The following is a 25,164-nucleotide window of genomic DNA, read 5'->3' on the forward strand; positions in this document are numbered from 1 at the left end:
GGAGACCACCAAATACCAGATGTTGTGGGCTATATTTCAGAGGAAGGAAATTCATGGACTCATTATAAGTTGATAGGCAATTTGAAGGTAAATAGACACCAACAAATTTCCCTGGATTTATTTGTGCAAAGCTTGATCTGAATTTTATCCTTATCATGTGGAAATCTGGATCTTTGTCAGGTCTACTACTCAGAATCCTGATAACAGTCAAGCGTTTCCTTGATCCTGTAGAATGTACAGACACCAAAAACCTAAACTTTATTATCGGTTCCAGCTGGAATAGATCTCTTGAATCAATGTGATTTAAGTCTGTTTTGTTCAATGCATCTATTAGGAGTTAGGTTTTAATCTATAGCTGGGTTGTTGTTATTGTTTGTTGTTGTTAGCATTCCTCTCGCTGAGGAAAACACTAAAGAAGAAACTGTCAGGCCACCTTGCCAGACCCACATACCTGACTCTCAGCCACAACATCTGTCTTTGCAAAATTAGCTTTTGTACCAACAACAGCAACCACTTAAAGAGGGCCTACCACCAGCAGAAGTATCACTCAGTATTTTTTGCAAAAATAGTCTCAAGCTATATTTCCCAACTGTCCTGATTTGGTAGGTACAGTCCTGATTAATCCCCTGGCATTCCACTTTTTTTAGCTGCTTTTAAAATGTCCCAATTTCTCTCTCCTCCTCTGACTTTCCTCCTTTGTCATCTGCATACTTTAGCTGCTACAAACTAAAGAAGGGGAGAGGACAGGAGGGGTGGAATCCTGTCCTCCCCATTAGGCTCAGGCAACAGCAAACTACTGAAGCCTCGCCTAGCTTGTGTATCACTCCGCATTAATAACTTTTGGCATCTTGACCACACTCTGATGTTGCTTTGCCATATGTGTCCCGATTTTCACCTATGAACTATTAGAGAAAAGGCACAGCAGTGGATATTAAAGTAACTGATTGAGAGGTCTGAGTTCAAGTAGTTGTATGGATATTACAGGACTGCAAATCCAATCAACCCTAGCAATCATAGTAAGTGGTGAGGGATGATTGAGAGTTGTAGAACAGCAGTATCTGGAGGGCCACAAGGTCATAATCTATGCAGCTGTGGCTGCTTCTCCTTATCTGTCCCAGAGAGAGGAGGTGAGTGGATCTTAGAATCCAGAGGGTAATTCCACTGAACTTGCTTCTAAATAAACATCCTGCATACAGTTGTGCTGTAATCAACAGCCACAGATTACCTTGTTTCTTTGCTTATTTCAGAGATGGGGAATTGGGGGAGGTTGTTTCCCTCCAGATGATGTTAGACTCCAACTCCTGTTATCTCGATCATTGGTTGTGCTGTCTGAGGCTGATGGGCAGTAGGGTCCATCAATATTTGGTGTTCTATGGGGGTCTTATCCCTTTTCTAATGTGGACTTCTTTGTACGCTTTGCAGTACATCACCAGCCAATCCTGCAAAGACATCTGCAGAAGGCATGATCAAGAGGTTACAAGAAGACTTCACATGCTCCATCTGTCTGGAACCCTTTGATGACCCTGTCTCCATTGACTGTGGACACAATTTCTGCAAGGAGTGTTTGTCTGCCCACTGGAGTGGATCTTCACACTATGGATACCGTTGTCCTGAGTGCCGCCATCCCTGCAGCCGTGAGAGGATGAAGCCTGACACTCGGCTGAAGAACTTGATGGAAAAAGTTGTACAGCTCCCTCTGCAGGAGTTTGTTGACAAAGAACAAGTGAAACTAAATGTAGAGGTACTGCTCACACCATTCACAGTACCCAGTAGGGTGGTGTCTGTGGCCATTCAGCAACCACATTCAGTCAAGATGGAAGAGTCACAGAATCATCTATAATGTGCAGCCTGGAAACCTATGCATTGGATTCATGTTTAGTCATGTATTGGTCATACCCATATACCTATATGGGTATGGTCATACACATATAAATCAGTGAGATTTGAGTGCATCATCACTATCTCAAGTCCCACTGAGTTTCCTCTAAACAAGTCTCCTCTAAGCATGAGTAGGCCTGGATCTGACTCATGGAGTTAGAAGAGATCCCAAAGACAATTTAATCCAACCCCCTGCCAGTTCAGGAACCACAGCCAAAATACTTTGAGAGGTGGCCGTCCATTTTAAAAATTGTAAATAAAATGTAGCCCCTTATTGACATTCAAACAAGCCTTAAAAATATAACAAAACAAATACAAAGTGATTTCTGTGGTAATTTCTTTTCTTCTTATCCACCTATGATATTTTCATTTTTGTGTATGGTGCTTCAAGAGGCCTTAATTTGGGGGGGGGGGGATAGAAATTATTGCAAAAAATAATAAATGAAAGTCTAGCTCAGAATGTAAGATTTTTTCTGAGTTAAATACTACTGGGAAAATATGGATGATGTGATGAAGGACAGTGTTTTGTTTTGTTTTATTTTAAAAAATATTTTAAAATTCTCTGTTGACCCTGGAAGTTCATTTGTTACTGCATTATTGATCTCCAGTACAGGCACAAAACAGAACCTTTGGACAATTGTAAGCAATAAACTAAATACTGGACAGAGCTAGTCTGAAAACCCAAGGTGATGGAAGCACCCTTGAAAGCCCTTATTAAAAGCAATCAAGGTGTAAAGATATTGTTACTGTTCATATGAAGCTGAACAGAGATGCTCTCCTTAAGTAGGGAATTCCACAGCTAGAATGTTGCCACAGTAAACAACCTATTCTATGTTCCTGCCAACCTTTAGTAATAGGTTATGCAGCAGGATCTCAGAGGAAAAATAACCATGACCACTAATGATCATACTTACCAGGATACTGGTAATATATCATAAGAGCAATTCAGTCATACTGGGTCAATAAGGGGGAGCTTAACAATGAATGAAAATACCAGAGATTGAAGATACCAGGTACAGATGCCAGCAAAATGTCAGGGATAAACTCTTCCAGAACATGGCCACATAGCCTGAAAAATCCACAAAAAACTGTTTAATGATATTTCTACTAACATTCACTGATTTTATGTAGTTATATTGTAGTGTATTTTACTTACCTGTATTCTACATTATTTATCATCCTGGTCACATGAGGGTTTTGTGAATTGTCATCCAAATAAAGCAACTTTTTCAGACTCTGGGTTAGCTGAATCTGACTAGCTGGTTTAGGATTGGTTTTAATCTGGTGGGTTCCCTTCCCTTTCAGGAGGTGCCAACAACTCCATTGCCGCCAATGCAACCAGTGCAGCTTGTGGGTTTAGATGAGAAGGGGGATCTTTGCTTGGACGAAGAAGCCCTGAGCCATTGTTTTGAGCAGGGGCAGGTGAAGGATGCTCCTGTCTGCCTGGTTTCAATCCTTGGGGAACAACGCCGCGGCAAATCCTTTCTGCTGAATTTTCTCCTGAGGCGGCTCCAAAACCTGGTGAGCATCATAAGGTGTATGTGTGTTTTTTGTTAGTGTTTGTCTTCATTAGCTGACACCTGTGTATGTTCGTCAGCTTTTCTGGATTAAAATCAGCCAAAGTTATTACTTTACAGTTAAAAGCTATAATCACTGCTAACGGACTTGGCAGACCAGCCATTAAGGCCAGCCTGGGGGCGGAGTCGGGGCATGGTGTCCACATGATGCGTGTCCTGATTCTGCCCCTAGCCTGGCATGATGCTGCACACTGCTCCACACAGTGTGTGGCATCACAGCATTCTACATGACGCAGCACCAAAGGAGCATGGAAAAGCCATGCACCAGCAGCTATAGCACCCTTTCTGGGGTGCAAAAAGCCCCTTTTGTGGCTCCTTTTTGCACTGTGGAAAGGAGAGATTGGGATGCAGCATGTGGTTGCCGCGGCTCCAATCTGCTGCAGATAGAGGTGGCTGAAGGCTGCCCCTTAGGGGTAGTCTGTACAGCCCCATTATCGCTGTTTTCTTTGCCTTGCTTTTCATCCTTTTTGATGTGTGTACATTTTCTTAGTTCCACCTGAATCTGGTAACCTTCCCCAGACATTGCACAGCCATCATTTATTGTAGTTCCCTCCTCATCCATCCAGCCTTTGGAGTGAACACACACAATTGTACCTGTAAGGAATTTTGTAAGATCTTTGACTTTGTTTTCCCTTGCTTCATTTTTTACATCCTTTGTTACATGCCCCTAAATTTTACTCTTGACTTATCCATGAGCCATCCAAATCTGTGATCCATCCAAATGTATAATTTTTGGCTTCCAAACCTGCCCTCGACTTATACATGAAATCAGCTTATAGTCGAGTATACTGTATATGGTAATTTGAAAGGTGTACCTTTGCAAGATGGCCAAAGATGTGAAAGGCAGGACAGATGCTCTAGGTAGGGTAGCAAGGCAGGCAAGTCCCTGAAATGGTGAAGGCTTCCTTTAAGAGGAAACATTTTCCCTCTTTTGGCACTAATCACTTCACACACAACTTAACTGAACTACAGAGTATAGAAAACTGAAATCAGCTTCTGGATCACTGGATCACTTATGGCACATCATTCCTAGTCCAAACATCTCCCCTATCCTAGACTGCAAAGTTTTTCTTGCTTTCATGGTGAGTCTTTGTCCTCTGTGCTCGTTGACAGGTGGCTGAAGATGATTCATGGATGGGCCGAAAAGATGAGCTACTGACCGGATTTGATTGGCGACCTGGGCCTACAAGCACAACCAAAGGGGTGTGGATATGGAATCAGCCATTTTGGCTGCACAGCGAACATGTAAAGGTAAATAAATTAGAGCAGAGATGTCCATCATGTTTGGAGGTGGGTAAAAGGTGTCTTAGGATCCACTGAAGTAGCCCAGCAAGAATTTCTGATGACCAATAACTTATAGGAACAATAAAATGATTCCCCTCTGCCAGATAATACTGAACAAAGCTGTGGGAGGATAAGATGTGATTGTCAATTGCCACGAAGTCGACTTTGACTTGATGGTAATTAAGTCAAACTCTATGAATAGAAAGCCTCCAATAGACCCTGTTATTGCTGCTCAGGTATTCCAGAAAATAGGACTGTGACATCCTTGATTGAATCAATCCACCAATAGTGCAGTCTTCCTCTTTTCCAGCTGCCTTCAATTAGGGTCTAATCAGCACTGCAGAAATAATCTAGTTTGACACCACTTTACCTGCCTTGGCCCAGGGCTAGGAAATCCTAGGAATTATTGTTTGTTGTGACACCAGAGCTCTTTGATGGAGAAGGCTAAATGTCTCACAAAACTACAATTCCCAGAATTCCCTAGCATTGAGCCAGGGCAGTTAAAGTGGTGTCAAACTGGATTATTTCTGCAGTGTGCTTTGGCACTCAGTCTTTTATTATTGTGGATTTTTATTAGTTCAAAGGAGTTCTCCAAAGTGCTGAATCTATTTCAGGGATTGGGCTCATCACCTTGTAGAAATTCTTTAAAATTCAGACTTAAAACCCAGAATGAATTTACCACAGCAATAACATGGAAGCTGCTGCCAAGCTCCATTCTGCTCAGGGATAGAACAGATTCCTAAAATCCTAATTCTTTAATCCAGCATTTATGTCTTCTTCAGCTGGTTGGTGATTCTTGAAATTTTGGTTTAAAAAATACTAAGAACATCAACAATATTGAATCCATAAACCTGAATGTGTTTTAAACCTGCTGTTTGATCATCAGCCACATTCACCTAGCAGCCAGAACCAAAACTGTAAAGGCCCAGAAAACTCCAGGGGTAAACGTCCCCTCTGGCTTTTCATCACTCAAAGCAGAAAAGTTTTCCCTAGTTTTCTCTAGGCCTTCATATTTTTGTCCCCAAGTAGATGCATTGGAACATGTTCACCAAAACCATCCTTTATCTGAACAAAATTATGTCTCATTTTAGAATTTATTAAATCTTTCCTCCTCCAACCATTCTCCAACTCCCCCCCCCCCCCAAGGTAGCCATTTTCTTGATAGACACTGAGGGTTCGATGGACTTTGAGAGAAGCAAGGAAACTGGTGTCAAGCTCTCAGCTTTCTCCATGCTGCTCAGCTCCTATCAGGTGGGTTTCTGGCATCTCTTTCTAGTTTTCTTCTCCTTTCTACTGCATAAAAATATACAACACACCTCTATATGCATTACTTCTAACACCTTTCCTGTTCCTCCTATTATTTCCTAGATATTGAATTTGGCCACCATGATGAAGGACACAGATCTGGAATACCTGGACGTAAGTTGGGTTGTAAAGAATTAGGACAGGAGAGCTGAACATTTTGACCTCCAAATTTTGGGATTTTAACTCTCATAATGTGATAATTGGAATTCCCATCTTATAATTGACTGTACCAAGTGAGGCTGATGGGAGTGGAAGTCCAAAATATTTGGAGGGTAAGTGTTTCCCACTCCTGGATTAGAAGGAATGTTATGAATCATCTGAGAATAGAAGGGTAGAAATTAAGATCCCAGACTCCAGGTTTGTCAAGTTTTTGGAGAGAGGAAAACTGTATTTATCACATCATAGAACTGGAAGGATTCAAAGATTATTTTGCCTGACTCCCACTGGCCAAACTCAGAAATCTGCTCAGGGCATGCACTACACAATCCAAATTAGGTGCAAACACAGAATTCATGGATTTTCTGTAGAAGCAGAGGAAAGCAGCCTACCCTTAGATTTGCCACCCTTTCATATCTTGGAGGGAAACAATAATTTGCTTGAGATGACATTTGAGCTTAATGGAAGGGAGGGCCTCCATTGTGCCTTATCCCAGTGGAAAATGTATTCCTTAGTTATGTTTAAATCCTGGCTTTCCTCTTGAATGTTCAAGACAGAATACATGACTCTCCCCACATTTTTCCTCAGAAAAACCCTGTGAGGTAGGTCAGACTGATGTGAGTGGACCGAAGGGTATTCAATGCTGATGATTACACAGGCATAATCTCTCCCCCTTTATGTCTCTGTATGTGTTTTAGTTCATTTGAACAACAAGATATTCAACTCTGCTTGCACAACAAACCATCAGGTGCAATCCACTTTGTCCATGGCAAACAATGTGGCCCATATGGCCAGTTAATGACTGGGAGAAGGCAAGGGCACATGGGCAGTGTCCAGCTGTGGTTCTATATCTCAGAAAAGAAAGAGCATGTCTTCCTTCAAGATATCCAGTGTACTCATGTTCTCCTTGGAGATACAGCAGAATGATTTCCTCTTCTATCAACTGTGGAACCATGGCTGGATGCTGTTCACATACTCTCATCCTCACTGATTAAGACATATGGATGTACTCCAATGCAGACATTGTGCACTGGGACAGAAAGATTAGGGGGTCATAAGAGCACCAGCAGAATGCTACACTCTGCCACACTGAAACTTGCTTCCTCCAAATCCCACTTTAAGACTGACCATGACACCACATTGGCAGTGCACATGCTTCCTGTGTGTCTCTGTGTGGTGTTTGTTATACATTCCTTAATTGTGGACCACTATTAAAGTATCAAAGTAGATAGCCCATACTGAATGCCAGGAGTTGGAGTGTTGAACTGTAGATGCTGGAACCTGAGTTGAACCTTCTCTTCACCACAAAGCTAATCTCTGGCCAGCTATTTTCTCTCAGCCTCATCCACTTCTCAGGGTTATTTTGAGAATAAAATGAGATGAATCCATATATGATCCCCTGAGCTCCATAGAAAAACGAGCAGCACATAAATGTCATGCAATAATAGGTATCAAATAGTTATCAGTTCATCTGTTTTCATTTTGGCTCTTATTATTGCCTCTGAGAGGGGAGATGATATGAAGGGTTGGGCTAAAGGTCAGGCTAGGTGAACCAGATCCCCTCATTTTCCAGACTCACATTCTGCCTTCTCTGTCTGCTAGATGTTCATGTATGTAGCCGAGACAGTGGGACGCGCCTGCAAATTAAAGCCTATTCAGGTAACAAGTGCTGGTTGTTCAGCTTCCTTCCCTTCCTAGTCACGTTATGTGCTCCTTCCCTCCTCTCACAGTCACCATCTGGTTCAGGACTTCTGTCTCACCAAGCCATCAAAAAGCCCCTTTGTTTCCTTCACTGCCATCTATACTTTCTGGCTGTCACTTTCAGCTCTGTACTCCTCTGCCTGGCACCCACATCTCTCTCCTCCCCACATCCTCTCCCTCTCTCTCCATCTCTATTTCTTTCTCTCTCATGTACGAACACTAGTAAAGTTACTGTGCACCCTCTGCTTGTTACTGTGCTTCCTGTTGTTTTTGTTGCTGTGCCTTCAAGTCGTTTCCGACTTATGATAGCCCTAAGGTGAACCTATTCCAGGGTTTTCTTGGCGAGTTTCCTCAGAAAGGAAACTTTGCCATCCTCTGCAGCTGAGAGAATGTCACTTGCCCAAGGTCACCCACTGGGTTTACATGGCTGAGCTGAGATTCAAACCCTGGTCTCCAGAATCATAATCCACTCTTCAAACCACTACACCATATTGGCTCCTACATTCATCTTTAATTGCTAGGATAGGAGCCACAAATATTCCATCTTATGGAAGAAGCTTGGAGAGAGTGCTAAAATGGTTGTGTGCTACATTCACATGCTAACTGGGTTGTTTGGGAAGCAAGGAGCCAACCCTTTCTTTTTGTATATTTCCAAAATATATTATAGTTATCTGTTCTTTTGTCTGCAATAGCACTATATGGTAAATTATGTATTATTAATAGTGAAAAAGAAACAAATTCTAAGCCTTAAAAGCTTGGCTGGGAACTTGAAAGTCAGAGTGAGAAGAGTTTCACAGCTCTGGAAGAGATATAGCAGGAATATATGAAACTATTCAAAAATGGATGGAAAATGGATTTCTCAGTTGCCAGAAAACCATAACAAGAAGATCCTATTTAGGTGACAATCTTTGCAGACAACCCTTTCTAAAGCCCATAGGTTTTTTGCACAAAAATGTTTTCTCCACAAAAAGCATTACTATACATAAATTATAATATAATATAATATAATATAATATAAATAAAATATCTGTACAAAAAATGCTATGTTGTTTTTATTTTTTCTAAAACAAACCAGACAGGTTATTTTCTGTTACTTCTATGCGCTTTTAACACTTTCTATGTAGGAAACTTGTTTTCTACACCAGAAAAATGCATTCATGTGTCGCATGGGATAGTTCGTGAATGGTGAATAGTACATGTCTCTCAGCATTCATGGTCTTGTCATTCGTATCCCTTAGTCTTTCATGAATGGCAAGCACCTAGGGACAAAATGGTGTGTGTGCCCACAGCGTGTGACCATTCAAGCCAATGGGGCTTGAATAATTGCAATTTTTTGTTTTCACAGAGGGTCTGGAACGGATCCCCTGTGAAAACAGAGGGGCAACTGTATTTGCAAAGTGCAGTTTTCATCTGCTTTCTTGCACTGAGGAGAAAAGTTGTAAATTCATTTCTTCTTGTCTGTGAGAAACAAAAGTACAAAGAAGTACATCCCTACTCTGGAGTGAGCAGACAGTGAGAAACATCCCTGTGTTTTGCTGTATGAATTTGCACCTATGGTGGAAGAAGTCTTAGTAGATTGAGGCTGCCATCCCATCTGCTATTGTGTGAGCCCAACATAACTTAGTGGAGCTTCCTTGTGAGTAAATCTTCATAGAAATGTTGTGCAGAATGCCTTTATAAATTTTTAGCCATGAATAAAGCTTGTGCAACCCTGTTGCTACAGTGCATTCAGTGGTCATGTAAATGGGCCCTAAGATCAGAGGTGTATGTGTAGAATCAGTGCAGAAAGGAAGCAAAGGAAAAACCCTGCAGAATGTCTTGTTTTCTTGTTGCAGCAACTCGATGTCTTGGTGCGTGACTGGTTTTTCCCACCCATCTATGGATTCCAAGGGGGCCATAAATACCTCCAAGAAATCATAGAGGTAAGAGTGGTAACTGAAACATTGATCAGAATCCTGTTGGGGGATTCACATTCTCATAAGTGAACTGAAACCTACAGGAATTAGCATTGGGCAGTCCCGTAATGTCCATATCCAGACTGCTGTTATATGGACTGTTATATTACAATAGGGTAGCCAGCAAAGTAACTGATGCACAATGAGACCAATGCACATTCTTACTGATGCATATCAGTCCTATTGTTCATCAGTCTCATTTTGCATTGCTGGCTGGGGAGTGCTGATGCACATTGGTAAAGTGCAATGTGCATTGGGACTTTTGCCAGTGTCCTATTATGCATCTTTGCACTTCACTAATAGGGTTCCTTAGCACCTCTGCAACATAGTTTCTTAGCACCTTTGCTTTTGTTTTTGTTGTGCGCCTGCGAACCTATCATAGAGTTTTCTGGGCATGTTTCTTCAGAGGGGGTTTGCCATTGCCATCCTCTCAAATTAAGAGAATGTGACTTGCCCAAGATCATCCAGTGGGCTTCCATGGCCCAACCCGGTTCGAACACTGATCTCCTAGTCTCCTGGTCCAATGCTCAAATCACTGCACAACTCGAAAGTTACATAATGTACACCATGATAGAGGATTCCATCTATTGATTCTTCTAATCCAGGTCTGTGGGTTGCATGTGGGCACCCCTGGGACTTTTTTGTGGTCTCCATTTCTGTCGTTTGCTACCCAACTGAAGCTTTAACCACCTGCCCTTTCCTTCTAGAAGGAAAGACAGACACTGCTCTATATGCCAAGAGCTTTATGGTCTGGAAGTATACTCTAGCATCTAGAACCATTTAGCCCCATAAAGAGCCATGATAGTTGCCATCCAATGATTGGCATCCTTTTACTGGCATACCAAGGCTACACATGCAGGGTGATTTGATTTATTTAGAATGTGCAATAGTTATATGCAGCTTTTGGTGATGTAAGCTGAGTTGCACATCTGGGACCATTGTGCCTGTGGCAGCTCATTAAAGTACACAGAGTAGCATATGAATGAACATTACCTCTGTGGGTACTGTGCATTGTAGTTGCACAGTGGGCTTTTTCAGTAATGCACATTGACCCTTGAGCCCCATATGCTGCCTTATGTTGGTATTCTGTATAGAGGTTGCATAACATACTCTACCAGTGGATAATAACACTTCACTCAAGCAGTGTAAGATCTTGACAAGTATTAGGGTTAACCTCCTATAAAGGGCTGGGCTTGAGATTCGTTGGGGACCACCAATGTCTGGAAGCTGACCTTCTTATAACCCACATCTGCTAGCTTGTTTGGAAAGACAGTGAAAATTGGGAGACTAGAAGAGGGAAGACTGGTTCCAAGTCATAGCATACCATCCAACTGTCACGGTTGGCAGAGAAAGTCCTGATTAATCTTCTGTCATCCCACTTTTTCAGATGCCTTTAAAATGACCCAGTTTCTCTTTCTCCCTCTCACTTTGTCCTCAGTTTACTTCATTTTTTTTCAGACTGAGTTCAAAGTGCCCAAATAGTTTGCACTCAACATAACAGGGGAGTGGAATGTCCTTACCTAGACTCAAGCAAAAGCAAACTGTTGCTTCTCCCAGTTTGTGTGCTCTTCCTCACTGATATATTCTGCTATCTTGCCCACCCAATGATGTTGCTTGGCAATATGTGTCCAATTTTTCATTTGTGAAATGTTGGGTATATAGTAGCTCTAAAGTGGCTTAATCTAATTCTTTCTCTTTGTCTCGCTTTAACCACAGAAGCTGGAATGTCAGCCAGGCAAGCACCCGCGTGCCCTGGAGGCTCTGAGGAATGCCAGTACCCACTGTTACCTCATGCCCTTTCCAGGCAAACGATTGGCAATGGGAACTGAGGGCCTCCTTGCAGGTCAGTACCTTTCTATAATTCCTTTTTTGTATTTCCATCATATGTGTCTGTATATGTACCTTAAAATCACCTGTTACCTGGTATTCATTGGTGGTCTTCCATCCAAATACAAAAAAGGGCTGACTCTGATTAGCTTCTAAAATCAGATAGGATCTGGTGCCTTTCAGGTATTTAGTTCTGATATATTTGTACTTAGATAAGAGACTTTCAACAAATCATGGAATCATGGAGTTGGAAGAGACCACAAGGGCCTTTCAGTCCAACCTCCTTCCATGAAGGGATAAACAATCAGACATTCCCAATGGATGGCCATCCAGACTTTGTTTAAATACCTCCAAAGAAGGAGACTCAACCATATTGTAAGTTTGAGGGCAGGGAAATGTCCAATTAACAATTTGTAAGCCGCTCTGATAGCCTTTTGGGGTATCAGTTATTATTATTATTATTATTATTATTATTATTATTATGTCAGTGTGTTCCACTGATGAACATCTCTTACTTTCAGGAAGTTCTTCTGAATGTTTGGATGGAATCACTTTTCGTGTATTTAATCCCTTGCTTCATTTCCTAGTATCTGGAGCAGCAGAAAACAAGCTTGTCCATCATCTATATGACATTCCTTCAAATAGTTAAACATGGCTATCACGTCATACCTTAATCTTCGCATTTTCAGGCTAAACATATTCCAGTTCCATAAGACACACCTCATAGAGTATGGTTTCCAGACTTTTTACCATTTTGATAAACCTCCTTTGGACACACCCCAGCTTGTCAAATCCTTCTTGAATTGAGGTAACCAGAACTGGACACAATATTCCAGGTGAGATCTAACCAAAGCAGAATAGAGTGGTACTATTACTTCCAGGCACTATTGGCTATATTTCAGTGGAAGGAATTAGCAAAACTCTTGAGTATTCCTTGCCTAAGAAAACCCTATGAAATTAATGGGATAACTATAAGTCAACAGGGAACTTGAAGACACATACACACCCATACTATCTTCAGAAACTATCTACAGAAACTATTGCTTCATCCTTCAACTAGGGGGAGCTTTGGTTCTAGAAAAATCACTGGAGGCTTTTTTGTTTGATTATTTGTTTGTTTCTTAACATCAGATGTCAAAAGGCTTAGAGTCTGATCAATCCAACTAAATGGAGACCTGATCTCCTAGTTCTTTTGATGCTTTGTGCTCTTCAGGAGTCTAGTCATTTCCCACACCAACAAAATGTGGCACATTCTTCCTCTTTCTATTTCAGGTGTTCTGCCTTGTTCAAAAGAAAGTGTAGGGCAGGAGGAGTTGTTTTTATATTTTTAGGACTGATTTTTTAAAATAAAATTTTAAAAATGTTGGTAAAAAATAGCCCATAAAATGAAAATAAAGTCTTTTGTTGATATCCCCACATTGAGAGTGGCAGAGAAGGCTATGGCTGAGAAAACACGGCATACAATAGCACACCAGTGGATAAGAAGTTATTAATTATTAACAGTGTTTAAAAAACTTTTTCGTTTAATCCACATTAATATCTATTCTTCCACTATTATGTGTATGTATGTGTATGTTTTAATGAAGTGTTGGTGGGAGGGGCTGTGCTAAAGGAGATGGTGATTAACCTCTTTCCTCCAGATGAAATCACCTCAGACCCACTGCAGCACCTTGCTGCTTCACTACTGTTGGTGAAAATGCCATTTCAGGGGGTAAGATTTCCATGCAAAACTGTCCTGTTGGTAAAGGGTTAATCATCTCATTTCCCTGACACTGTTGCTACTTGCCCCCATGACAATAATTTCCTTTTTTGGAGGAAAAAAAAAAAAGAAATCCCAACTTCCTTTCCATGGTAGCCCTTCTACCAAACTACAGTGGACCCTTGCCTTACACAGACCCCCCTGCGTAAGACTAATTTTGTGTATGCTGGAGCCCCATTCATTTGAATGGGGTTCGTGCTCGACGGTGCGGGAGTGCACGGGGCGCCACGAGTGTGTGCCCCATTCATTTGAATGGATGCGCTGCCCCTTGCACCCCGCATGCTCCCCGCAGCTTGAGCATGTACGCTCAAGTCCGCATAAAGCGCACCCGCGTATAACATGGGCACACTGTATTATTCAGGATACTCCAATGAATGGGATGAGCTGTGATGTGTTCATGAAGAAGCCTCTGCATTCATGTAAACACAGAGGATCTTGGAATCACAAAAATAGCAAATCTAAGGAGCAGGTAAAACGATGGGATCCAGAGAAGGGGGAGCACAAGGCAAAGGGAGCATGTGTCTGTATATGTCTCAGAAAAAAGAGATCAAGTTCTTCAGGATAGTTCCTAAGAATTCTTAGCCGTGTGCAGTTCATGACTCCCATGTCCTTTGGAGCAGTGAATCCACACTGGGCTGTAGTCTGAATTTTAATGGAATTATCCAAGGCATTGCAACTATTGAGGATAGGGTTCAGCCCATTTGAGAGCTCCTTTATGATTGGGATTGAAACCCAATCATAACTGCCCCACAGACCTGAGAACCAGAAGCATTCAGCAAACAGTGGCATGGTGGCCAATGGAGATGAGTCCTTGCTGGGTGATTTCTGAATGTGTTGTGACTTAAGGAAAATCCATAATTTTCCCCATCAAACTTGTGTGTGAGAGAGAGAGAGAATGAAAGAGAGATGGTGACACAGAAAAGCTATATAATCCTAACCATGTTGCAAACTCCACTTCTTGCTTGGCTCTAGCTCCACCTGGCTGACCTTTCCCATGACTCTACAAGAGCATCTCACACAAGAGGCTCCCCATCCCAGTGTAGCCGGTAAACTTCTTGAGCTGCCCCCTCAAATGTCTCTGGCTGTGCTCTGGCTTCCCACTTCATTTGGTTCAGCAATTGCAGGGATTAACTTTGCACCTAATTAAGCAACAGCAAACACAGACTAAGAGTTACTTTGTCCCTTACGGCCAAATCACAAAAGACGTGTAAGATCTACGATCAGATCTCTCTGTGTTTCTTTTAAACACCCACACATAATATGTTTATTGCAGGGCAGGCTGGTGGGTTGGGTTGGGGGTTTCTAGGTTGATCAGAGGTTCTGCAGAAGACATGTTTTTAACCCTCTTCCCCTGAGCTGTTTTCACAGATGTCTTGCCCCTCCCTTGAACCTGTTGTTGGCCCACAGATATTAGTATTTTTCCACAGGCAGGAAGAGAGTGATTAAGATTGATAAAAAGGATCCAAGGAGACCTGCCAAGAAAATAAAATAAAAATGACAAGCCCAGTTTTTAGTTTGCTAATTAGTTCCCTTCCAATTTGCAGCACTAATTTTTTAAATCCCTTTATGTTAATGAAATGGGAGAGTCTCGGACTTCTGTGAAGACCTCCTGTCAACTCAGATTATCTGCATTACTGCAAATGGCCATCAGGGGGAGCAGCTGTACAGATGATGTATTATATACTGTTCTTTTGCCTTAACTGTTTGATCGACCTATTTCTTGCAGACATGGATGATGATTTTAGGGAATGTCTGAAGGATTATGGGAATGAAATAGCCAGATCAGCAGGACTGCATGCAAAGAGAAACCAAGATGACACAACCCTCACGGGGGCACAGCTTGCGTCCAAGATAAAGGTGAGGGATGCAGGTCTGATTCTAGAGGAAATCCTGGGTGCAAACACGTTGAATTTCTGCCTGTCACAGAACTCTTACTGGACAGAAAGAGTAACAAGAAAGGAGAAAAGTATTGGGATTATGAAACCAGAGTCTTGTCTGCATCAGCCAAAAGACCTCCCCCCGCCCCCGGTTCTGGCAGCGTCTTGCTCAGACAATGCACCATGCAAACAGTCCAGACAATGGAGATTATCATATGAGGGAAAGGAGGCGAGCAAAGTGTTTCTGTCCTTATCATGCGACCGTGCAAAGATTATCAGAGGACACAGTGGAAATGCCCCATCATTTTGTATTAACGAAAACTCCATTAATACAATGGGGCCATTCCACTTCCCTAATGGGAGATGGACAGGATAAACATGATACATTAAAAAAGGGATAAGGATAGGAGAGTTCAGCTTCACTCCCTCCTTTCCCCCGTGTTATAGTCTCCAATGTCTGGCACATCCCAGTGCAAACAAACAGAAGAATGTCTGGCATGCTCAGTAACAGAACTGGGGTATAACATCCTTAACACAAAATTTTTAAAACCTACCTCTTACTCTGAATCTTCCAAGAAGATCTGGAGCCCTCCATTTCTGTGCCAAGGTGGCTGATGGCACAGGCGTTCTGCTGAGCCACCATGCATGTCCGCCACTGTCGCCAGTCACTGAGACACTCAGCCGTATAATTGTAGCTAGGTACTGGGTGGCTCAGTGGGATGCAAACAGCCACCATAGCATGGGAACTGAGGGCCAGACAATGCTGGAGGGAGTAAGGGGGGCAGGATATTCCAGGCTGTCCCTGTAGTATCTTGGCCAGTGCAGACAAGGCCAAGGTTTGGCAAATATGTGCAAAGGTTTGGAAATCTTGTTGTCAACTGCCTCCCCTCCCATGCCCTGGTATGTTCCTATGCCTTTAACAGAGATTCGATCTATTAACAGCCATATGAAGCTTTGTGTGGCTTATTCACCTGTTAACTGCCAGATGGAGTCAACCTTCTGTTGTGAAGGCACAACTACTACAGGAGCTCCTTGAAAAGTTGGCAGCTGTTTCACGTTCAGTTTTGCTGGATGATAACCAGTGCAAAAGAGGTCCAGTCAAAAGTTTGTCTCTTGTGTATTTTGACTATTCAAAGAAGGGAAATACAGGGAAGGACCACTAGCAGGGACAACTGGTAGTAGTCCACTATATACTTACTGAGGTGGATGCACAGAGTGAGGCATCCACCTCAGGTGTCAGAACTAGAGGGCATGGAGCAGTAGTAAGATTGTCAGAGGATAGGGCTGTGTATCATACAATCTGCAGTATAATCCCTAAAATAGGTGTCTTTCGTACTACATACTTATAACACTTTGATATCTGTGTCAACTGCTATAGTTCCATTCTGTTGAAACATGGCATTTGTAGTTTTGTGAGGTATTCAGAATGCTCTCTCAAAGGAGTTTTTCACACTGGGGCTAATTTTGTCATTAAAGAGAGATTAAAGTGCATTTAAAGCATCCCACAAATAAAGCTAAAATGGTGAGTAATTGCGCAAATGATTATCACACACAATTGTGCAAATAAAGTGATATAAGAAATGCATTGTTGCTGAAATCCCAAAAGTAAAAGGAGGTGATGTTAATGCTTCTTTGTGACCATTTTTATGGTGGGTTTGTCATGTGAAATCATTTCGCGCAATTACACAATTTTTCCAGGATAGTCACAGGATAAACTCTCAATCTCCTTCGTGTGATAAACTCCCAAGTGCTGCAGTGCTATAGGATTCCACAGGATGCAGCCATAGCAATTAACATGATTCTTGAAGTGTTGTGGCTGTATAGCATGTAAGAGATCCTAGTCTGTTGCCTGAGTGGGGGCATGCAACTGTGGAGGATATCACACAACTGAAATTGGAGGTATAATCCAGTGTCATCCTGAACGCAATCATGCGTATTGACGTTATTGCACGAAAGGTTACCACACATGATTGCTGGCGGTCCGAACGCACTCTGAACGCATTCACGCATCAATCCACAGTTAAGTAAATTCGGTGAACTAGCAAAGTCACAAACCCTATTCCTAGGCAACTTCACACTCAGTGCGCTGTTGTTTGGCATGATGTGCATGTCTCCTTTGATCCTGGTTACCCCCCCCCCCCCAAAAAAAAAAAAATCCGGAAGGCGTTCCTTGGTTCCTCTCTCTTACTCACCTAAATATGCTATGCTCCAGTCATCTGGAGTCTCATTGAGCATGCATAAGTGTGCCAATTCGCAATTAAGAACCCACCAATGTGATGGCTTACTTTGTACAGAATCTGGGTCACGTTCGGAGAGGCCATTACAGCAAATTTAAGGTGTGATAAGTAATCACGTAATTGCGTGAATTTTCAAATTGATCTTGCTATGTTCTCCTTCGAAATTGAGAGCTTCCTGTCCCGTGTGATATCCTCCTCTGTCACCAGTGTCACCATTGCTGGGGCAGCCTAGGCCTAGTGGCTTGTACTGAAACCCACTGATTCCCATCTGAAAAGTTTTACCTGCCTAATATTTGTTGGGTGGTGGAAAAATAATCCTTTGGGGAAATAACAAATTATTTGCATCTACTCCCTTCACTTTCAGACTAAATGTGGGCCAACCAGGAGATGGGAGCAGACAGGCTTCCCTCTTTCATGGAGCTGTGAATAGGTGGAGAAGCCTTGTCAAGGCCTGACACACCAGTTCAACTCAGCTGTGTTATTGACTCCCTTCATCTTGCCAAGTGAATCTGGCAGGGATTCACTTACCTCCTTGTCTGGAGATATGCTGCCAGATTCAGATTATTTATGGGACTAGGCAACAATCCTAGCATATATTTCATTTTTACTGTGTTCGTAGAAATGTGTTTACCTCGCTTCTTATATATGTGTATACATATGTTGGTGCATATGTATGAGGTAGTATTTCCTAGCTATTTAATGGTGTTGGTTATATTAATTGTTAAGTTTCAAAGATCAAAAAACTTGGGAGGAATTATTAGGATGAGAAATGAGGATGCAAATGTGCTTTTTTAAACAAATAAAACAGTAAATGAATTTATGAGTTCTGAATGTTGGAAAATAAACATTGTGGAGGCTGTAGTTTGGAGGTGGATTCTGAATATGTATGTATGTGTGTGTCTGTTGGTCAGTTGGTCGGGAGCTAGCTGTGCATTCCTATCCTCAGATATCACTTCTGTTTCACCTTTTAGAAGTTCTCGACTCTCATGAAGCAATACAAGTTTGCCTTCTCTTCAGTCACACAGGTACCAACTTCTGTCCTCCCTCCTCTTCACTTGTGATTCTCACAATCCATCCTAAATGCTCTTTATCCTAAATACTTCTTTTGCTGGAGCATATCACCTCCTTGCTTGTGGATTAGATAATCTCTTTGTGCTAGTCAAAGAATTCAGCCCCTTGTACCCACCAATGAGGGCATGACCAGTAAACTGAAACCAAGTAGGTCTGGGCCTGGATGGAAAACTCTCCTACCATGAATTCTATCTTGGAAAGAAAGTGGGATGGAATAAAAGAATAAACCTATGTGGGTTGAAATCTCCAGGGGGAACAGGTGCAGCTTCTGTAGTTATTGGAGGAATCATCTGATCTGTCTCCATCATGTACATCATGGTTATGTTTCTTGCTAACTAGAGAAGGGGGTTAACATGAACAGGACCACTTTAAGCATCAACCCTCTGCACCTGTTTTCACATATATTTTTTTCCTGTGGTCAAGTGGTTTGAGTGACTCTAGCGACCAGGGTTTGAATCACCGCTCATCCACGGAAACTCTCTGGGTAACCTTGGGCAAATCATACCCTGTCATCCTCAGAGGGAGACAAAATAAACACCTTCTGAACAAATCTTATCAAGAAACCCTCATGATGGGGTTTTCATACATCATAGGAACACCACACCACAGAAAAAAATGAGAGCAGACAATCACTTTTGCACATGGTTCTAAATATATACATATATGTTGAACTTTGGAAACTTCTAAAGGGTGGTCAATTGTGGAAGGCTAGGAGGGTGTGCTTTAGGCACCAGGAGGCTTTGGAAGGCTGTACTCCTCACAAAATAAATAAATTAATAAATATTGTCCCCGAATGTCATCAAAGGAGTAATTACACCATATTTTTAGTGCATCCCAGGCCATTTTAGGTCCAAGACCCCCCCCCCTCTATTTTTTTTTAAGAGCCAACAAGGTTTTGTGGTTGGACTATGACTCTGTGTTGGACTATGGCTGTGGAGAGCAGGGTTTGAATCCTTGTCCAGCCATGGAAACTCACTGGATGACCTTGGCCAGTCACATTCTCTCAATGTCAGAGGAAAGCAAAGGCAAACCCCCCACTGAACAAATCTTGCCAAGAAAACCCTATGATAGGTTCTCCTTAGAGTCACCATAAGTCAGAAATGACTTAATGGCACACAACAACAACATTTAGTCATGGAAATCAAGGGTCCTTAGGAACAATGATTATTCCTCATAGACATAGTGGTTTCTTACCCTTTTCTTTTTCCTCTCTGCAGATGGCCATCACTTTACATGACCTGGACATCCAGGAGACCTTGAGGACAGAATTTGCAGAGTTCATCAAAGAGCAGGTATGTACAAAGAGCAAGTCAAGTGTGGAATTAAAGATAAAACCTTGGCAAAAAACATGAGGGATTTGAAGGAGGAGAAAATAATAAGCACATGAAGAATACTGGGACAGAACGTAGTCTAAAGTTAGGCAAATGATGGATGGAGTTTAAGGATTTGTCTGGCTTCAGGGCCTAAAATATCCAGTACGATTAACTCAAGCGTCCCTGATTTGGAATCTTTCTTATGTTATACTACAGTTCCCATCATCCCAACCAGCATAACTATTGCAGTGGATGGGTAACTGTAAGATGACTTCTGGGACCAGGAGACGTACATTTAAGTTCTGCAAAGGCAAAAAGCTCCAGTCTCAGGGACCGCAGTTGGAGTTATCTGTAGGACAGATTTGATGCAGGGTGAAAGGTACCATAATTGTGCGAAAATATTCTTATTTGATAGGGCTTGGGAAGGTTATGATTGGAGAGAACAACAGTATTTAGATTTCAGTGAACTCAAAGAATCAATGTGATATAATGTCTATAAAGTTGGACTTAGACTAAAGGAACATGGCTTCCAGTTTCCAATAATCACTACACAATCAGTACATGATTAATTGCTGCCTCTAAGTCCATCCTAACTGAGGGGTCATTCCCATTGGAGGAATGACTTGATTTTTGATCCTGCTTGGCTGCATGTCAGAAATTGATCCCAAAAGGTCCCTTGTCCCCACTGCAAACAAGATTTACCTTACTCCAAAGTAAGTGTGGGGTTTTTTGGCATGATTTTTGTTCCCATTTGTGCTCCAGGTGTCAATCATTTGATGGCAGGACTGGAGAAAGGAGGGAGGGAGGAGCCCCCATGTTGGGGATGGAGGAGGGGGAAGAAGGCCTGGGAAGAAGGGAGAAATGGGGGACTTCTGGGATCAGGGAGGGAGAGAAAGGGAGGACTCTGGCAAAGGCAAGGCAAATGGGGGACTTCTGGGGCATCCTGGGAAGGGAGAGAAACAGGGGACTTCTGGGAGCAGAGAGGGACAGAAACGGAGGACTCTGGCAAAGGCATGGCAAATGGGGGACTTCTGGGAGCAGGGAGGGAGAGAAACAGGGGACTTCTGGGGCATCCTGGGAAGGGAGAAATGGAGGACAATGTGTTTTTTTAAAAAGTTAAACTGAGCACATATGTGATTGATTGCTTTAGCAAGTACATGCCTTTGCAAGTAGTTGCAAAAGCGATCAATCGAATATGCACTCAGTTTAATTTTTTTTAAAAAGTACAAATGCAGCACTGACAGGGGGGAGAAATGGTGGATCTATCATAAACTGAGGAGGGATGGTAAACACTCGTCTGCCATTTGTCCCTCCCCTCCTGAATGCTGCAATTCCAATCTGTCGTTCCCACCTATTTGACTCGCTTCAGGATTGAGTCCTGTGAAAAGAACCACCAAAAAAAAAAGTATCAAATAACCCCAGGTTATTTGTGTTTGCCTTGCTTCTTTCCTCCTGGAATCAATCCAGTGAGGATCAGAAGCGGGTTCAAATGGGAATGAGAGTCGTTTGCCCGAATCCTTCTTCAGAGAAAAGTACAATGGGAATGAGCCCTCAAAGGGTTATTCCCCTAACTCAAGGGGAGAGCACAGCAGACCAGCCTAAATATATGTACAACTAGATAGAATCAATCCATGTAATCAATTAACTGACATACATGTTCAATTAGCAATTTCTTACCCACTCTCCATGTGGTCTTGGCCCATGTGCTCTTCTTGCACGTACTATTCTGGTTGGCCCATGTGCTTTTCTTCAACATGTTGTTAGAGTTTATTTTTAGCACAGGGTTGATCAATGCCTTCTTTCTCTCCCCACCCAGTTTTGTAAACCTGTTATTCTTTCTACCTTCATTTCAGGAGCAGATCTCACGCCCCATGATTGCAGGCCTAAAGGTGACTCCAAGCTCAATGACACGGTGCATTTTAGAGAAGCAGCGGCAGCTGGTCCATCGGTGTGAGATGTTGCTGCAGGGAAATGAACCCGGTCGGACAGATTCCATATTACTGCTTGAGTCTTACCTGCAGGCTGTTGCTAAAGATTTTCTTGAACGCTACAGCCGTCGATACAAATCCCATGCTCTCAAAGCTGGTTTGGCGATTGGAGTGGGTACTCTTGGATTAGCTGGTGGGGCCATTGGGGCTGGTATTGCAGGAGCCATCTTGGCTGCAGAAGCCATTGTACTGAGTACCGGTACAGCAGCAACATTTGCCATTGGGACTATGGCTGGAGCAGGCACTTTTGCCCTTGTTGGGGGAGGAGTGGGGGCAGGTGTAGGCAGCAATATAGGGGACCGTAGAGTCCGAGAGGCTAAGAATGTGAGTGAAAGTGATGTCGAGGCTGAGGAAGCAGAGAGTGACCTGTCAGATGAGAGATGCCTTATTGACCGGCAGGGCACACTTTAGAGTTGACAAAGAGACAGTTTCAAGGCATAGATTTTCTGTTTAGCCAGTTGGCAGATTAGATGATAACACCTTTGTTGTCAGAAGGTGATGGAATAGGACTCCTATGCTGTTCTCTGTTCCACAAACCATTGATCTCCCCTATCCAAATGGTTGGATATGGGATAGACATGACATGCACCCCAGATTTCATTATCATGCAGATGTGGACTTGTTGGTGATGAGAGAAAGTGTGTTAGAGTGGCCTTCTAGTGCTAGAACCATCAGTTACCTCTGGTAAATAAGGGAATCTCTCTTCCTGTTGTTCTGCTTTCAATTTTCTCCTTCTCCATTGCTAGGTAAATTGCTACAGGCAGCCCTAGAAGAAACATCAATCCTTTCTCAGGTCCTAACTCTTTCTTGCCCATAATACCTACCCTAGGATCATAAGCAGAGTGGAAAAATCATAGAATCATAGAGTTGGAAGAAACCACAAGGGCCATCCAGTCCAACCCCTTCCTATGCAGGAACTCTCAGTCAAAGCATCTCCAACAGATGGCCATCCAGCCTCTGTTTAAAGACCTCCAAGAAAGGAGACTCCACTGCACTCCAAGGGAGTGTGTTCCACTGTTGAACAGCTCTTACTGTCAGGAAGTTTTTCCTAATGTTGAGATGGAATCTCTTTTCCTGTAGTTTGTATCCATTGCTCTGGGTCCTAGTCTCTGGAGCTGCAGAAAACAAGTCAGCTCCCTCCTCAATATGACATCCCTTCAAGTATTTGGAAGAGACCACAAGGGCCATCCAGGGAATCACAGTCAAAGCATCACCAACAGATGGCCATGCCGCCTCTTTTTAAAGACCTCTAAGGAAGGACTCCACTACACTGAGGAAGGAGTGTGTTCCACTGTCAAACAGCCCTTACTGTCAGTAAGTTCCTCCTAATGTTGAGGTGGAATCTCTTTTCTTTCTTTTCTCTTTTTTTAAATTGAAAATGGAATATTACATATACCTTCAACATTATACATTTCCATATTTTTCTTTCTTTTCCACAATTGTCTTTCTACAAAGTGTATTTCCTAGACAACCTAGATTAACTCTAGAAAAGCATAAATCAACGCACTTCCACTTGGTGTATAGAGTATCTCTCTTGACCTTTATTAGCTACTCTTAATTATTTTCTACTGTTGTGTGGTTCTGACACTTTCTTGCAATCATACTCCTTTCCCCCCTTATCTTACATTCTCTCACTTTCTGTTTTAGTTTTCTCTTTTCTCTTTACTTTGTCACTACCTGATCTTGCTCTGCTTGTTTTTCTGAAGTTTTTTCCCAATACTTCGATATCATATCCCACTCATCATTTATATTTGTACTTCTTCTTTCTTTATTTTTCTTGATATTCTATCTGCCTCTCTTAGGTGTAGCAATCTCTGTATCCATTCTTCTATTGTGAGTATTGACTGTGACTTCCATTGTTGAGCATAAATTATTCTGGCAGACGTTAACATATAGAGGATCACTCTTAGATATCTTTTGAGGTGGAATCTCTTTTCTTGGACCCTGTATCTATTGTTCTGGGTCCTAGTCTCTGGAGCAGCAGAAAACAAGCTAGCTCCCTCCTCAATATGACATCCCTTCAGATATTTAAACAGGGCTATCATATCACGTCTTAACCTTCTCCAGGCTAGTGTGGATCTAGGATTTCCCTGCTTTATCTGCTTGCAGCATTAACTGAAAGTGGGGAGATGCCACTTCTTTTTTTCCGCATTATGTGCTCTACAGCCAAGTAAATAAGTGCTTTGCTCTTGTTGCAGAAAATAGTTGAAATACTCTTTTCGCTCTTACAGAGAATTCAGCTTCACTTCTTACCTCTTTTTGCAGAGATCAACATGGTGCCACCAGTTATATTAGCTGATTCAGTGTTCCTCAGATGTACCTGTGTGGCAAGTGAGGGATGCAGTTCCAAATTCTGTTCAGCTACAGCAAAGGCTGTAGTAGGAAATTGGCATTGCCTCATGGGAATGAACTCTCCTCATATACTCAGGGAAGCCTTTCTTAGTGGCCTCAGTTGTCTATTTTAACGTACCAGAAACACACAGTAGGATGTAATGTATTCTAGGAAATTCAGCTGAATTGCTCTCAGGAATATTTCTAAGATCCCTGCGTTATACCCAAGTGCCTTGACTTTTGCAGCTGTTTATGACTTGTATCTGCCTGCCCAATGTCATTTGGGTAATCATTCAGGAAATACAATTATTCTTCTTGCCTTCTAGTTGAGATTTCCTTTTTGCCCTCAGCTCTAACTCAAGCTGTATTCGCTGTGGTAAGTCTCTCCACCAATACTTCCTGCCAAGGTACAAACCCATTTTATGGGAACACAAAAATAAAGCCAGTATTCTCAGGATCTTAGCCATCCGAGTGCTGTAGCCTCAGGTGACTTGTAGATTTTAATTGCAGAGGAGAAAACTCAGATGCGAAGAGAGTGTAGTCAAAACAAGCATCTTGGCAGGACACAAGAAAATGCTAGAGGATGGGAGGAGGATAACATTCAGTCATCATTGACATCTTTTAAATATTTCTTTGCATTGTGGATTGTTGTGTTGTCCATCCAGATGTCAAAAGCACAAAGCAAGCCACGGACAAAAAAGATGAGTAAATGGTATAACACTGGAGTAGATGAGGAGGTGGTTTTGAGGAATAAAGAAGTTAGACAGGGCCTAAAAAGCTACAGTCCCTTAAAATAATGTTGATTTCACAGCCATCCCAATTTCCAAGAATGGGTGTTTATTTCAGTGTTAGAAATCAAAGGGTACAAATAGGAGGATTGGTTATTTTTAATCTTTTGACAGGGA

General features: G+C 42.2%; 1 protein-coding gene across 1 annotated transcript in view; it reads left to right on the top strand.

Moving 5' to 3' along the window:
• The window catches only part of LOC149303538 (RING finger protein 112-like), a 36,377-nt gene extending 11,793 nt beyond the window's left edge, over positions 1-24,584 (top strand). The window contains exons 3-14 of the mRNA XM_089480774.1: positions 1,423-1,741; positions 3,184-3,399; positions 4,569-4,706; positions 5,886-5,990; positions 6,108-6,158; positions 7,803-7,859; positions 9,737-9,823; positions 11,573-11,699; positions 15,169-15,299; positions 18,528-18,581; positions 19,845-19,919; positions 21,794-24,584. Coding sequence (XP_089336900.1) covers positions 1,423-1,741; positions 3,184-3,399; positions 4,569-4,706; positions 5,886-5,990; positions 6,108-6,158; positions 7,803-7,859; positions 9,737-9,823; positions 11,573-11,699; positions 15,169-15,299; positions 18,528-18,581; positions 19,845-19,919; positions 21,794-22,339 — 1,906 coding nt within the window. The 3' untranslated portion in view covers positions 22,340-24,584. The remainder of the gene's footprint in view (positions 1-1,422; positions 1,742-3,183; positions 3,400-4,568; positions 4,707-5,885; positions 5,991-6,107; positions 6,159-7,802; positions 7,860-9,736; positions 9,824-11,572; positions 11,700-15,168; positions 15,300-18,527; positions 18,582-19,844; positions 19,920-21,793) is intronic.
• Positions 24,585-25,164: the final 580 nt, after the last annotated feature.

Source organism: Sceloporus occidentalis, unplaced genomic scaffold, assembly GCF_023333645.1.
Source record: "Sceloporus occidentalis isolate IW3139 unplaced genomic scaffold, rSceOcc1.0.p SCAF_14, whole genome shotgun sequence".
In the NCBI taxonomy this organism is placed as follows: Eukaryota; Metazoa; Chordata; class Lepidosauria; order Squamata; family Phrynosomatidae; genus Sceloporus; species Sceloporus occidentalis.